Here is a 12,268-nt window from a genome sequence, read left to right on the forward strand (position 1 = left end):
TTCTCGAACAACCTTCTGGAACGGATTGTGGTCGAAAACCGAGGCTCCACTGTATTCAGTTCCTTGATTTCTCTAACGGTGGCACAGTGGAGCACGGTTTAGCATGTCGCCTCACAGTTCAGAGGTGCCGGGTTCTTTTACAGAAGGCCTACTTTTCTTCCATGTCTTCTGCACCCAGTCGTGCTCTCTGTTGTTACGATGATTTTTGTATACAAAGACTTTTATTTTTCAACTTCTGTGTCGTGTCTGCTTCTGGGTCTAAATCCTGCTCCACACGTGACAGGGTCCTCATTTTGAAATATTTCATAATATAGTTCCAATCAGTTAGAGCAGTATGATCATAACAACAAGGTTTAAAATTATTGAGCTTAAAGTAAAAAAAATATAAAGAGAAAATATGTTGTGTTTTTTTTAACAATGCAGCAGCGTCAATAAAGCACTGTAGTCTACTAATTTAAATTTTCATTTTATGTAACACTTGTTATTGAAATACATACTGTATACTATTAACAGTTTGACATTCGGGATTTACAAATTAAATAATTAACATCAAGAACAAATATATATTAATCTGAATAAATAATTAACTGGCGCTATTTGCTCCACACACACCATATAAGTCTCCTCAGGTAGGCAAAACTAATACATTGCTTCTTATGACATGTGTCACCTTTCTTGATCATGCCATCATTGAAATATTGGTGTGGCTAGTATAAATTACGATGTAATAAAAATAAAATGTATTGGCTATATGTTTAAAGAAAAGTTTCCTCTGGTTTGTAATAGAGTACACTATATGTCAGCACAGTCCAACATGCACAGGTAAAAAGCTAAAAAACACATTATTGTCCAACATTATTGAAAACAAATGTATGATGCAGCAGTAGTGGTGTTCCAGTCCATAAATTAGACGACGTACGAGGGTAATTCAGTGGAGAATTTCACATGAACATGTGGTTTCTTACATCCTAGGGAAAACAAAGCAACAATGTCATTTTATTAAATGCAAAACTTTGCACACGCGATTAGGATTTTGGGGTGATATATTTTAGGGCACATGTGTCAAATTCAATTGATCAGCTCATCAGCAAGCTCTCCAGGAACTTGATCAAGTCTGTTGAAGAAGCGAAACATCTAAAACATGCAAGACAGGTCCTCGAGGACCAGATCAGGTGAGAGCTAGCACACAATAATTTAACATCTTGGCAGCAGTGAGATTAATGAATACCTTTCATCAAAAAGACATTCTTTCAGGTTAACCACAGGTCTTTAGTTTAAAATGTTTAACACGATCTCCCAAAAGATGAATGAGTACATTGTACATCATATCTAAGAACAACATTTGATTCATATATTTTTTTTATTAATTGTCATTTTGGGGAATTTCTAGATAAGAGAAATGGAGTGCCTGTTGTGATAGGGAAGCAACGGAGGCCAGGCCCAGCAAGGCCAAGTTCTACAGTATTTTGTTAATTCACAGAGATCTAGTTGTTGTTGTTGTTTTTTAGGCAAAGTAAATGAACTTACACACCAAGATAGGTTTATTATCACACCCACCCTGACACTACGACAAGGGTTAATATAGTGTATGCATTGGTCAACTGTGAAAGAATGTGCTTTTTTTTTTATGTTTATTAAGGGCTATATAAATAAATTTGACTTAGCTTTGTTGATAGCAATGGTAACAGTAAATAGATGCAATGTCTGATCATATTTATAAAGCGCAAAATAATCCATTGCTGAAAGAACTGTAGTTTTTGCCAAAACTGCTTATTGCCATAATATTTAATATTATTATTTTAGTTATTGACTTAAATATTGACAAAAAAAATGATTGGTGAGATGGCGATGGTGGAGAGAATATTAGCTCAATTTGATATATCTGAACTAAGGCGCTATATTCATAAATAGCACAGATGCGCTTGAGTGTAAAAACTGGCACATATTGATTTTCGTGCAAGCCTCATTTAGTGTGTTTAGGAATCTGGCAAAAGGGTGGTATGCTTTGCGTTGCGGTGTACCAAGGGTGTTTAATTTGACACGTCCCCATTGCAACTGAGAATTTGAAGGCTGAATGTAGACTAAACTTCACTCCTGCTGGTACCAGATCTGAATATTGCTGCAGGTAATGGCTAGAAATTTGGATTCTGAAATGTTGGATTCTGAGGATACTGGATGTGTGGTGGATGTCATGGGATTTCATTCCTAAATATGACAACAACTTCTGAATCATTGTAGAAATAAATTAATTGAAAGCATTATTATTATAGTTAAAGCAGTGATCTATGATTGGTTTAGCCAACTTTAAATCACCTGCTCGACAAGGTTTACTCACAGTTCCTTACAAACGTACTTTGCATGCTTCTGCCTTTCGCAAATCAGTTTTTCTGCCATGTCAAGGATAGTGCGTCTTGTGCAATGATTTTAGAGGTAATAAGAGGAGACATTTCAATTGGCTGCAAATCAAGTCAGCTATATTCACCCCCACGATGGTGCCAACTTCTTGCTTGCAAACGCACTAAGTTGTGACAATACCAACACTTGGTGGCGCTGCATATAATTAGACCTGTGCTGAGCATGAATATAAAGCTCTTAGGATTCACAGATGCATTGCTCATCATACTCATTTTGCTTTTATGTTTCCATGCACTGCTGGACTGGATCACTTAAATTCTAATAAATAAATAAATACAAAAGTGTAGTATGAGTTTCATGAGAGAATCTGTACACAATCACAGAGGTATGACAAATCCTTACAAAACTGAAACTCCATAAACATGTTTACCGATGAGCCGTGAGTTAAACGCTGTGTCCAAAGTCTCCAAAGAATGAATCACGTCCTGCTGGGAGCTGGGCGTGGCTTCTGTTGGATTAGCTGGATTTATCATTTCTTGTTCCTTTTCATTCTGCATCTGCGCATAGACGTTGAGGCCTGGGATCTTCCTTGAAAAAATATTTACATTGAGGCAAATGGATAAAGGGTGGAGCCCAACTGAAATAATAAAAGTGGGGCCACATCTCACATTTGCTGTGTATTTTTGGGAATATGTCAGCAATTACCCGTGAAGGTGATAAGGTTTTCCTTTTGATTGTCTGACGTCATGATACCTACTGCCCTATTACTGTGCAACAACACATCTGTGAGAAGACGTTTAACATTTGAGAAAGGTTATCTGTCTACATTTAAAGGGCTTATTATCGATAAACTATGACGACTGACTGACAAAGAAAGACCAAATCAGACTTCCACAAAAGTTCAAAATGTGTGCGGTGAAGATTATTCATCTCCATCGAATTGTGCTTAAGTTATCAACACAAAATGCAACCTCACAAGATGCTTTTGTTTCCATAGCTGTCAAATTCCACATCAACAAGCTACAACACCTTTCACCTCCTTCCCATGTGAACTCCTTATACTCAGGGCATTTCATGAATATTTTACCTCTTGAATTTATAGATGACAAATACAGCTAAACCCACAACCACAACTGATAGCAACATCAACATGGCAGGGGTACTGTGGTTCTCGCTGCTGTCCACTAGCGGTGCTGCGGAGGAAACATAACACGGAAGTAACCATCGTAAATGTCACGAAAAAAACAACTTTATTTCCATGCAACTAAATAATGTCGTGTGACATTTCAATTCTGGAATAGCACTGATTCTAATACTTTAACTTGTCGAGTAGGGAGTTTATTTACTCTTACTAACTTCATCAGGCACAACAGTCACAATAAAGCCGAATAATACTAAATTTCTCCACATGATTGCTTCCCGTATAAACACAACCCGTCACAGGTCTCAGGTCACAACCAATCACGACTCACCAGTTTTCGGAAGCTGGGCTGTGATTCTTTGTGACCTGAGACCTGGCAACTGTGATTTTTAGTCGACAGCAAGTAGCAAAATGGCCACCCCCTGAGATGGATAAAAATGCGTGTATTTTGTTGCTTGACTCATATTACACAAACACAATATTAATCAGAATGCTGTGACTAGGGAGGGCACATACAACGTATTGTAACGAAAATTTTAGGGTTGACTTCTTTAATAAATAATGAGGTTGGCATATATGTACTTATACATTATACAATCCATATCCACTAAATAATAGGTCAGACAGCTTCCCAAATGCTTTCTGTAAGTAGGCACCTAAAATGCTTAGTTCACACTTAATTGAAGAAAGGATTGGAAAAATAGTTTTACACTCGTGGCTGTGTCATTACCTGCTGATAGGTGTGCTGCGTAGACTGTGACCTGGACTCCAGGTCGCAGGGTGAACTGAACCAGATTTTGATTCAAGGCACTTAGCATCATCTCGGAGAGCTGTTGGTACAAAGAATGAAATGTGGTTTGATTGCCTAATCCTAAAACAGTTTCGTATCATACATTCAATTTTTTTTCACACGTTTTTTTCCACACCAGAACAATCTTTGTGTTCATGGAATTTTTATGTGGGACTGTCTGCATTGTGACTTTGTCAAAAAGATGGAATTACCTAAAGTACATGGTTTATTTCCTAAAAGGATTTTAAACAACAGTCTTTACAATGATTTCCAATGGGGAAAATTGTGATCTCTTCCTTCCAAGATATCATCAACCAAGACCCCTCCATGTCTTGGTGTGTGGCTCTATTTGTTAATAAAAGTAGGTGTTTTTAAAGGAATTTGTTGTTTCATTATTTCTCCATAATGAATGGATAAAACACAAAATGCTAACTTTTTTCAATTTCCTGCAAAAAAATAAATGCACTGGGCTAGTTAGTGAAAAATGAACCATTCTCGGTAAACCTTCCTTTAAAAATTATGTATGTTCAACAAGTCACATTGTCCTCAAGAAATTGTTTCATTCCAATCCTCTTCAGGACATGGGAAAGCCAAAAGTGATTTCACAATTTTTTTGTACATACTGCACCGTGCAGAATTATTAAGTGCGTATTTTGACCGTATGGTCATTTTTATTTATATTTTCCAACTCTATGCTGTATAACCTTGAATGCTTACTTGATACAACCATATGAAGTGATGACGTGTATTTATATAATGAAAGATGGTAGGGCCTCAGCAGATCAAGACCCTATATATTCCAATCCTGCACCAGCGGACAAAGTTACATTCTCCACTGTCCTCATATACGTCTGTCTGACTGGAAAGGGAGGGGCACATCTTGCGGCCTGGAGGGAGTGGGATGTGAAGTATCTCATTTGCAATTAAAGAGGCCGCACTAAAACGACTTGCTCTGCACCTCAGACCAAGTATAAACGAGGGACCTGTGACGCTATCAAAACAAGGAATTCAGACAAAAGCATCGCTTTTCCACTTTATATAGACCGCTGTAAAGATCACACAGGCCTACTTCTTATTATCTAACGCCTTTAAATCTGTGACGGAAATTCATTGAATCATTAGCGCTAAGGTTTACACGCTAGTCATTTAGCATCGTAGGGTCTGAAGTGGGTGAAACAGCAACGTGTACATATTTTGTTAAGTTAGACCAGGGGTCACCAACACGGTGCCCGCGGGCACCAGGTCGCCCGTGAGGACCACATGAGTCGCCCGCAGGACTGTTCTAAAATTAGCTAAAATAGCGACACTTGTCAATGAGTGCATCTATTTATTTCACAGTCAAACCTCGGTTTTCGAACGTCCCGGTTCTCGAACAAATCGGAATTCGAACAAAAAATTAGAGAATTTTTTGCTTCCGTTGTCGAACAAAATTCGGAGTTCGAACCTCGCAAGATGAGCCGGGAGGACCCAAGAAAACCCGACCGCGCGGCCCTATACGTTGTTATTGTATTTTCGTTACTTTGAGGATTGTATTAACCCGTAATCATGCCTCCAAAAAAAGCAAGTGGGAGCAGTAAAGCCATCCTAAAACACAAAGACACTCTTAAAGCAATGCGACAGTGAGCGACCGGCGCGCTGCGGTTGCGCGATCGGACCAAATTAAGCTCCGTGCGCACTGAGGTCCATTTAAATTTTGGAAAGTACATCAGGACTTTAAAAATATTTTCTAAATTTTAGCGACGGCTCTGTCACAATAATGCGACCAGCGCGGTGCAGTTGCGCGGTGTGCGACGCGCTACGGTTTCGCGTTCGGCGGTGCGCTGCAATTGCACGATCGGACAAATATGGGCAAATGAAAAAAAGCTTACAAAAGGCGTTTTTTTTTGTTTTGAAACGGATTAAATTTTTTTCCATTATTTGTAATGGGAAAAATAGATTCGGAATTCGACCGATTCGCCTCTCGAATCGCCTTCTGGAACGGATTTTGGTAAAAAAACAAGGTTTAACTGTATTTTTGCTATCCTTGTTAAAGTCACACTTACATGTGAACTGGAAATGACAATAATAACACATAGTGAAAGTCAAATTGAGCAAATTGGCTATTTCAGAAGTCTGTGTCAAACTTTGCCTTAATCAGTACCCAGGAAGTAGCTCTCGGTTTAAGAAAGGTTGGTGACCCCTGAGTTAGACAAACTCATACTTTTTCATGTTCAGATGTGGGTAAATATTATTTTATATAAACATAACTGCTCAATCAGAACACGCACACACACACACACACACACACACACACACACACACGCACACACACACACACACACACACACACACACACACACACACACACAGGGGGGGTTACTCCACCACCCTCACAGGTACCAAATGGTCAGGTGACGCTTTCCTGCCTTTTCCAGACAGTATAAAACAAGCTGACCTGGAGAAGGGAACTGCTGTTTCATCTGCTGCCGTGCCTCGTGTACTGGCCGCCATTAAACAACCCAAGATCTTGCCAATAAAGAATCAACTCTTACTCCACATCTTTGTTTTCCTTGCTCAACAACAGACATCCCAAACAACATCCAACAGGTCCTTATACGTATCATCCATTTAGAATACAACTTGAAAACGTATTTATGACAAAATTGGGGTCCATGACCAAACCACATTCGATAGAAAGTCACGTTGGATCGAAGCGAGTAAAATCAAAATTAAGGTGCACAGTGATCTCTTGCAATTTCGCCCGTTCGCCTTTCGCGGCATCAGTGCATCGCGAGTTTTTAAGAATATTAAATATTGCGGATATTTCGGTGCACCGCGGCTTGCAGCGTCACTTGGAGCTTTGCAGATTCCTATGCCCTGTCTGCCTCGACGACACGCGCTCGCTGACCGGCTCGTCAGCTTGCCTCGTCATCCTGCTTTGCCGGCATTCCAGCCCTCCTTGTCTCCGTTTCTCTTTCCCCAAATAAAAAGCCTGTGTTGTGTTTGGTTGTCCTGCCTCGTTCGTGTCACTGTGGTTATTGCTGCACAAAAAATGTATCGTCAACAGATCAAGAAGCTGACAGACTCCATGGATGGAAGTTGGTTAAAAACGGGTGGATTTTGCTGCTTAACTCGTATTCCACCAACAAAATGTTAATCATATCCCATGTTTAGACTATTGGGGACGTATAGTTATAAAGAAACCTTTTTGGTTAGACACCCCAAGTAAAGAGCCTGTAAATTGAATTCATGTAGTGTTTCTAAAGACTGTACATCTTTGAAAACGTGTGTGCTGAAAACATGCAAAAACCAAGCAGTATGTCATCCTCAATTGAGGATATAATCCAAGTGTGACTTTAAACTCTGGCATGAGTCACTCGACTGAAGAAAAACCTAGGCAATTTCATTTTCCTCTGTCGTTAACCTGCACAATCTGCGACTGGAATAGACCATACAATAAAAATGCGGCATGTCTTTTCAGCACAATAAACGACTGCGTCTCTCACAATGATGCATTACAACAAAATTACTGACCCTGTGTTGGGTTTTGAGATTCTGCGTACAATATAATGATGATACTTTTGTTATTTTCCGTAGAGATGCACCGATCCGATATCTGGATCGGATATCGGCCCCGATATCAACAAAATAGATGGATCGGGTATCGGAAAATGCAGCCGATCTGTGAGCCGATCCTTTCCTTAATCTATTGGGACGCGGGCTACGTCATACGTCAGCAGCACGTGTGCCGCATGCCACGAGAGTTTTCTAAACAAACGCAAACATGGAGCGAACGAAAGAGTCAGCTGTGTGGAGGTACTTTAAACTGAACACGCCAACTAGCTCGATGGCAGTTTGTAATGTCTGCAAAGCTAATGTTGCCAGGGGTGGTGGTAGTACTGCCAGTTATAGTACTACCAATTTAATTAAGCATCTCCAGAAACACCACGCAACGGAGCACCAGGAGTTCCAGCAGTTGAGCAGATCAAAGGGAGCGGGAGGGGGACCTACACAGCAGTTAACGTTAGCAGATGCACTGCAAAGACGGGAGAAATTCCCAGGCAATAGCGCAAAAGCTATGAGAATTACTGAGAAAGTGCTGGAATTCATGGTTTTGGATGGACAACCGATGAGTGTTGTTGAAAACGAGGGCTTCCGACGTTTACTTGAGCACCTGGAGCCACGGTACAATTTGCCATCGCGCAAGTATTTTTCTGAGACCGCACTGTCAGAAATGTATGAGAAAGTGTGCGAACACTTGTCACAAGAATTAAGAGATGTAGATGCCATGAGCTTCACAACTGATATCTGGAGCTCGGAGGTGTGCCCCATGTCTATGTTGAGTTTAACTGTGCATTGGTTAGACAGGAATCACACCACTTGCAGTGCCGTGCTGCAAGCTAAAAACTTCCCCGGAGCACACAACGGTGACACAATTTTGACTGCCATTAAGGCAATGCTTGTGGAATATTCCGCTCAACAAAGTGCATGTTATTCTCAGGGACAATGCCAGCAATATGAAAAAGGCCATGGAAAAGATGGGAGTGTGCAGCTTGGGCTGTTTTGCTCACACACTACAGCTCGTTGTTAACGAGGGGCTACTGTCTCAGCGAAGTGTGAGCGATGCGATTGCAAACGGCCGACAGATTGTGAAACTTTTCAAACATTCTCCACTTGCTTATTCACGGCTATATGACGTCCAACTCCAGATGCAAATGCAACCTAAACGCTTACAACAAGACGTCAGAACAAGATGGAACAGCACCTACTTCATGATACAGAGTCTGCTGGAACAGAACCGCGTACTAGGTGCCTATGTTGTGGATTATGATCTGCCCACAACACTGACTGCTAACCAGTGGGCCTTGCTCGAGAAAACTAGCACTGTTTTGGAACCATTTGAAGAGCTGACCAGGAAAATAAGCTCATCCACTGCTGATGTCATTCCAGCCATCACTGTGCTCAAGCGCATCCTGACCAAGGAAGACGAGGCAGATGCTGGCATTAAAACGATGAAAAAGACCCTGCTCCAAGCTGTCAAACAACGTTTTGACTCAGTAGAAGATGAGCCTCTGTACGCCCTGGCCACTTTGTTGGACCCAAGATATAAGGACAGGTAGGATATTTTAAGCTAACATACTCAACAGGCCGTGAGCTATTAGCTGTGATATAATCACAACATATCACGGTCTGAAGTGAGCTATTGCTTTTATATAACAGATACCAAGTATGGCAATATGAAAGTTATAGACACCTAAGCTGTTCTATGTCTGTTTCTGATACTTTACAAGTGAGACCTCTACCAAGCATGCAAAACATGCACTGTTGAAGGAGCTTGAAGACAGGGGCTTGACCAGCACAGCAGGAGCAGCGGAGGCTTCACAACGACCAGAGAAGGCCCCTCGGATGGAGACTGCAGCAGAAGCAGTAGCAGCTCCAAGCAAGAGCAGTTTCATGGAAGCATTTGAGCAAATTCTGGAGGAGAGTGAGGATGCAGGTGCAGCAAGCAGCTCAAGCCCTGCAGTTCAACTGAATGAATATTTAGCTGAGAAAACCATCACTGCATCAGACAGCCCATACAATTACTGGGAAGCCAACAAACATCGGCTACCTGATCTTGCTGCTACTGCCAAAAAGTATCTCTGTGCCCCCTGCACCAGTGTGGAAAGTGAGCGATTGTTCAGCACAGTTTCCAACACTGTGAATGACAAGCGAAACAGACTGACTGCAGACAGAGCAGAAATGCTTGTCTTCTTGACAAAGAATTTGTCATTGCTGCTTAAGTGAGCATTAATGAGGGGGTGAGACTGCACAAGTTTCAGAGCACCAGGCCATGAATGGTGCGATTGCACTCTGTAGAGACATGTTTACATTGCTTGATTATTGTATTCGACCAAGTCACTTGTTTATTCTCTTGTCCCGATGCTATATTTAATTTTTAATTCCACTCTGCACTTTCAGTATTTAGAAATCATTTTGAATGTTTTTTTTTTTGTGTTCGACTAAGCAGAGCTTGTTTTCAGGGAGCACTTCTCATTGCTGCTTAAATGAGCATTTAGAGCAAAGAACTGTGTAGTCATGCCTGATGCCATTGCCTTTAGTCTTTTCTGTTCCACATGTAGAGGTATGTAGCTTGTTAAGTCAACCATAATATCGGATCGGTATCGGGTATCGACCGATACGCAAAGCCACGGCATCGGTATCGGAACTGAAAAAGTCGGATCGGTGCATCTCTAATTTTCCGTGGAAGTGGATGGCAAAAAAGCGAGCAAATGGTCTATAATTAAGAAGAGTGTGGATATTTTGAGAGGCCGTTGCCAATAATTAACATCCCATCCAATTGGCTTTCACTCCACAACAAAAAGATTTTTTCACTTGAGAAGGAATTTAACTGTTTGTGGTGGTGGTAGTAGTGGTGTGTGTGTGTGCGGGCGCATGCGTGCGCGTGTGTGTGTGTGTGGAGGGGATGGTGGGTAATCACAGACATATGCCGAGACAGACAAAAATTGAAAGTCTTTAACTAAACCTAACATTTTGGACCAGTGTTCATCAGTCCCCCAATCAACTGATTTACTCTGCCCGTTCTGCCCCTGGCCTTCGTGCCAGGTTTTGCATATTTCTCATGTCTCACAAACAGTCAGATACAAACACAAAATGATTAAAAACAACTAAAAATAAGATCAATTTATTATGGTCACGTCATGAATGTTCCCTCCATGCGCTGACCTAATGTTCTTGCGGATGTGCTTTGATGCTAACACTGTTTGGGTCTGTGGGAGAAATTCAGAGTAACCAGAGAGAAGCACTCCAAACAAAACAATGAGCTGTATGCTTGAGATATTTCTGCTGTGAGGCACCCTAAAGTAATAACATATTTGTTCTACTATACATTACTGTACTGATTAATTTCCATTATGCGTAAGCCACATCTCTCATGTATCTCACGTAGTCATTAACGGTTCTTTGTAGATTAAATTGAGTTGCTTTATGGTCCCAGTGTCTAACAGTTAGTAAATGTATCTATGAATTTTAATATACGGAGTCCCTTTATGATAAGAACCTTGAATAAAGATTTATTGCTGGATAGAAAGGGGAAAATGACCTTTTCCACGTGATTGACCACATGCAAGCGAACGAAATTGATTTCGTTTGCAATTTCATATATCACTCATTCATGGGAATTTTCCCACAGATAGCAGGAGATCAAAATTGATTACAATCAATTATTTGAATGTAGAACTCAAAGATTCTTTAGCCAGAAATGATTCAGTGGTTTATCAATCAATCCGGACAATATCTATCTCCTTGTTTGGCTCCCACAAGATGTGCCAAAGGAGAGTTTCAAGATCATTCGCCCGGATAATTTTCAGATATATATCAGGTTTTATATCCATGAATATAATGAAACAATTCCTCAAGGATGGTCGCGCACTAGTGTATCAATACTGACATCTACTGGAAAAAGACGGAAGTTATTTTTGCTTATTTTTCAGGACAGAATTGACCTACACAAATATTGTCAAGAACTAGAAAAAAAAAGGGCTGATCTGCAAACATGTTGACAGACAATGTACTCTACTAACAATCTTACATGATTTAAATGAGCAGACTTCTTCTTGTGTTCTTCTTCAATCAGCTGTCTGTCAAGCAGGAGGAAACATTCTGCTGTTGTGGGCAAACCTGGGAGGACAGTTACCAGAAGATAATCCCCATTCACACCTGTGGCCTGGAAGAGAACATATAGAAAATAAGTAAGGGTAATTCATAATGTGCAATTCCACTCTGTGTGTGTGTGTGTGCGTGTGTGTGTGTGTGTGTGTGTGTGTGTGCGTGTACGAGTGGGTATGCGTGTGTTATTTTAGTGTTGGTCTGCTGAGAGGAAACCGTACATGCATACTAATTAGATTTTCAACAAGAATGTCAATTAATAATTTTCTCGATTTTGAAAAAAGTATTATATAAAAGTATTTGCCCCCTTACTGATTTCTGTGTTTTTTTTCATA

At 40.6% G+C, this 12,268-nt stretch overlaps 1 protein-coding gene across 6 annotated transcripts in view; it reads right to left on the reverse strand.

Annotated features, from left to right (window-relative positions):
- Positions 1–454: 454 nt before the first annotated feature.
- The window catches only part of LOC119124434 (VPS10 domain-containing receptor SorCS1), a 202,788-nt gene continuing 190,974 nt past the window's right edge, over positions 455–12,268 (reverse strand). For 2 of the 6 annotated variants that reach the window (XM_037254429.1, XM_037254421.1), the window contains exons 23-27: positions 11,857–11,991; positions 4,227–4,326; positions 3,443–3,548; positions 2,786–2,943; positions 457–968 (exon numbers count right to left, since the gene is read on the reverse strand). In XM_037254429.1, the coding sequence (XP_037110324.1) occupies positions 907–968; positions 2,786–2,943; positions 3,443–3,548; positions 4,227–4,326; positions 11,857–11,991 (561 nt within the window). In that variant the 3' untranslated portion in view covers positions 457–906. Of the gene's footprint in view, positions 2,944–3,442; positions 3,549–4,226; positions 4,327–11,856; positions 11,992–12,268 lie in introns of all 6 variants that reach the window. The other 4 variants (XR_005098277.1, XM_037254438.1, XM_037254460.1 and 1 more) reach the window with 4 other exon arrangements.

This window comes from Syngnathus acus, chromosome 1, assembly GCF_901709675.1.
Source record: "Syngnathus acus chromosome 1, fSynAcu1.2, whole genome shotgun sequence".
Classification (NCBI taxonomy): domain Eukaryota; kingdom Metazoa; phylum Chordata; class Actinopteri; order Syngnathiformes; family Syngnathidae; genus Syngnathus; species Syngnathus acus.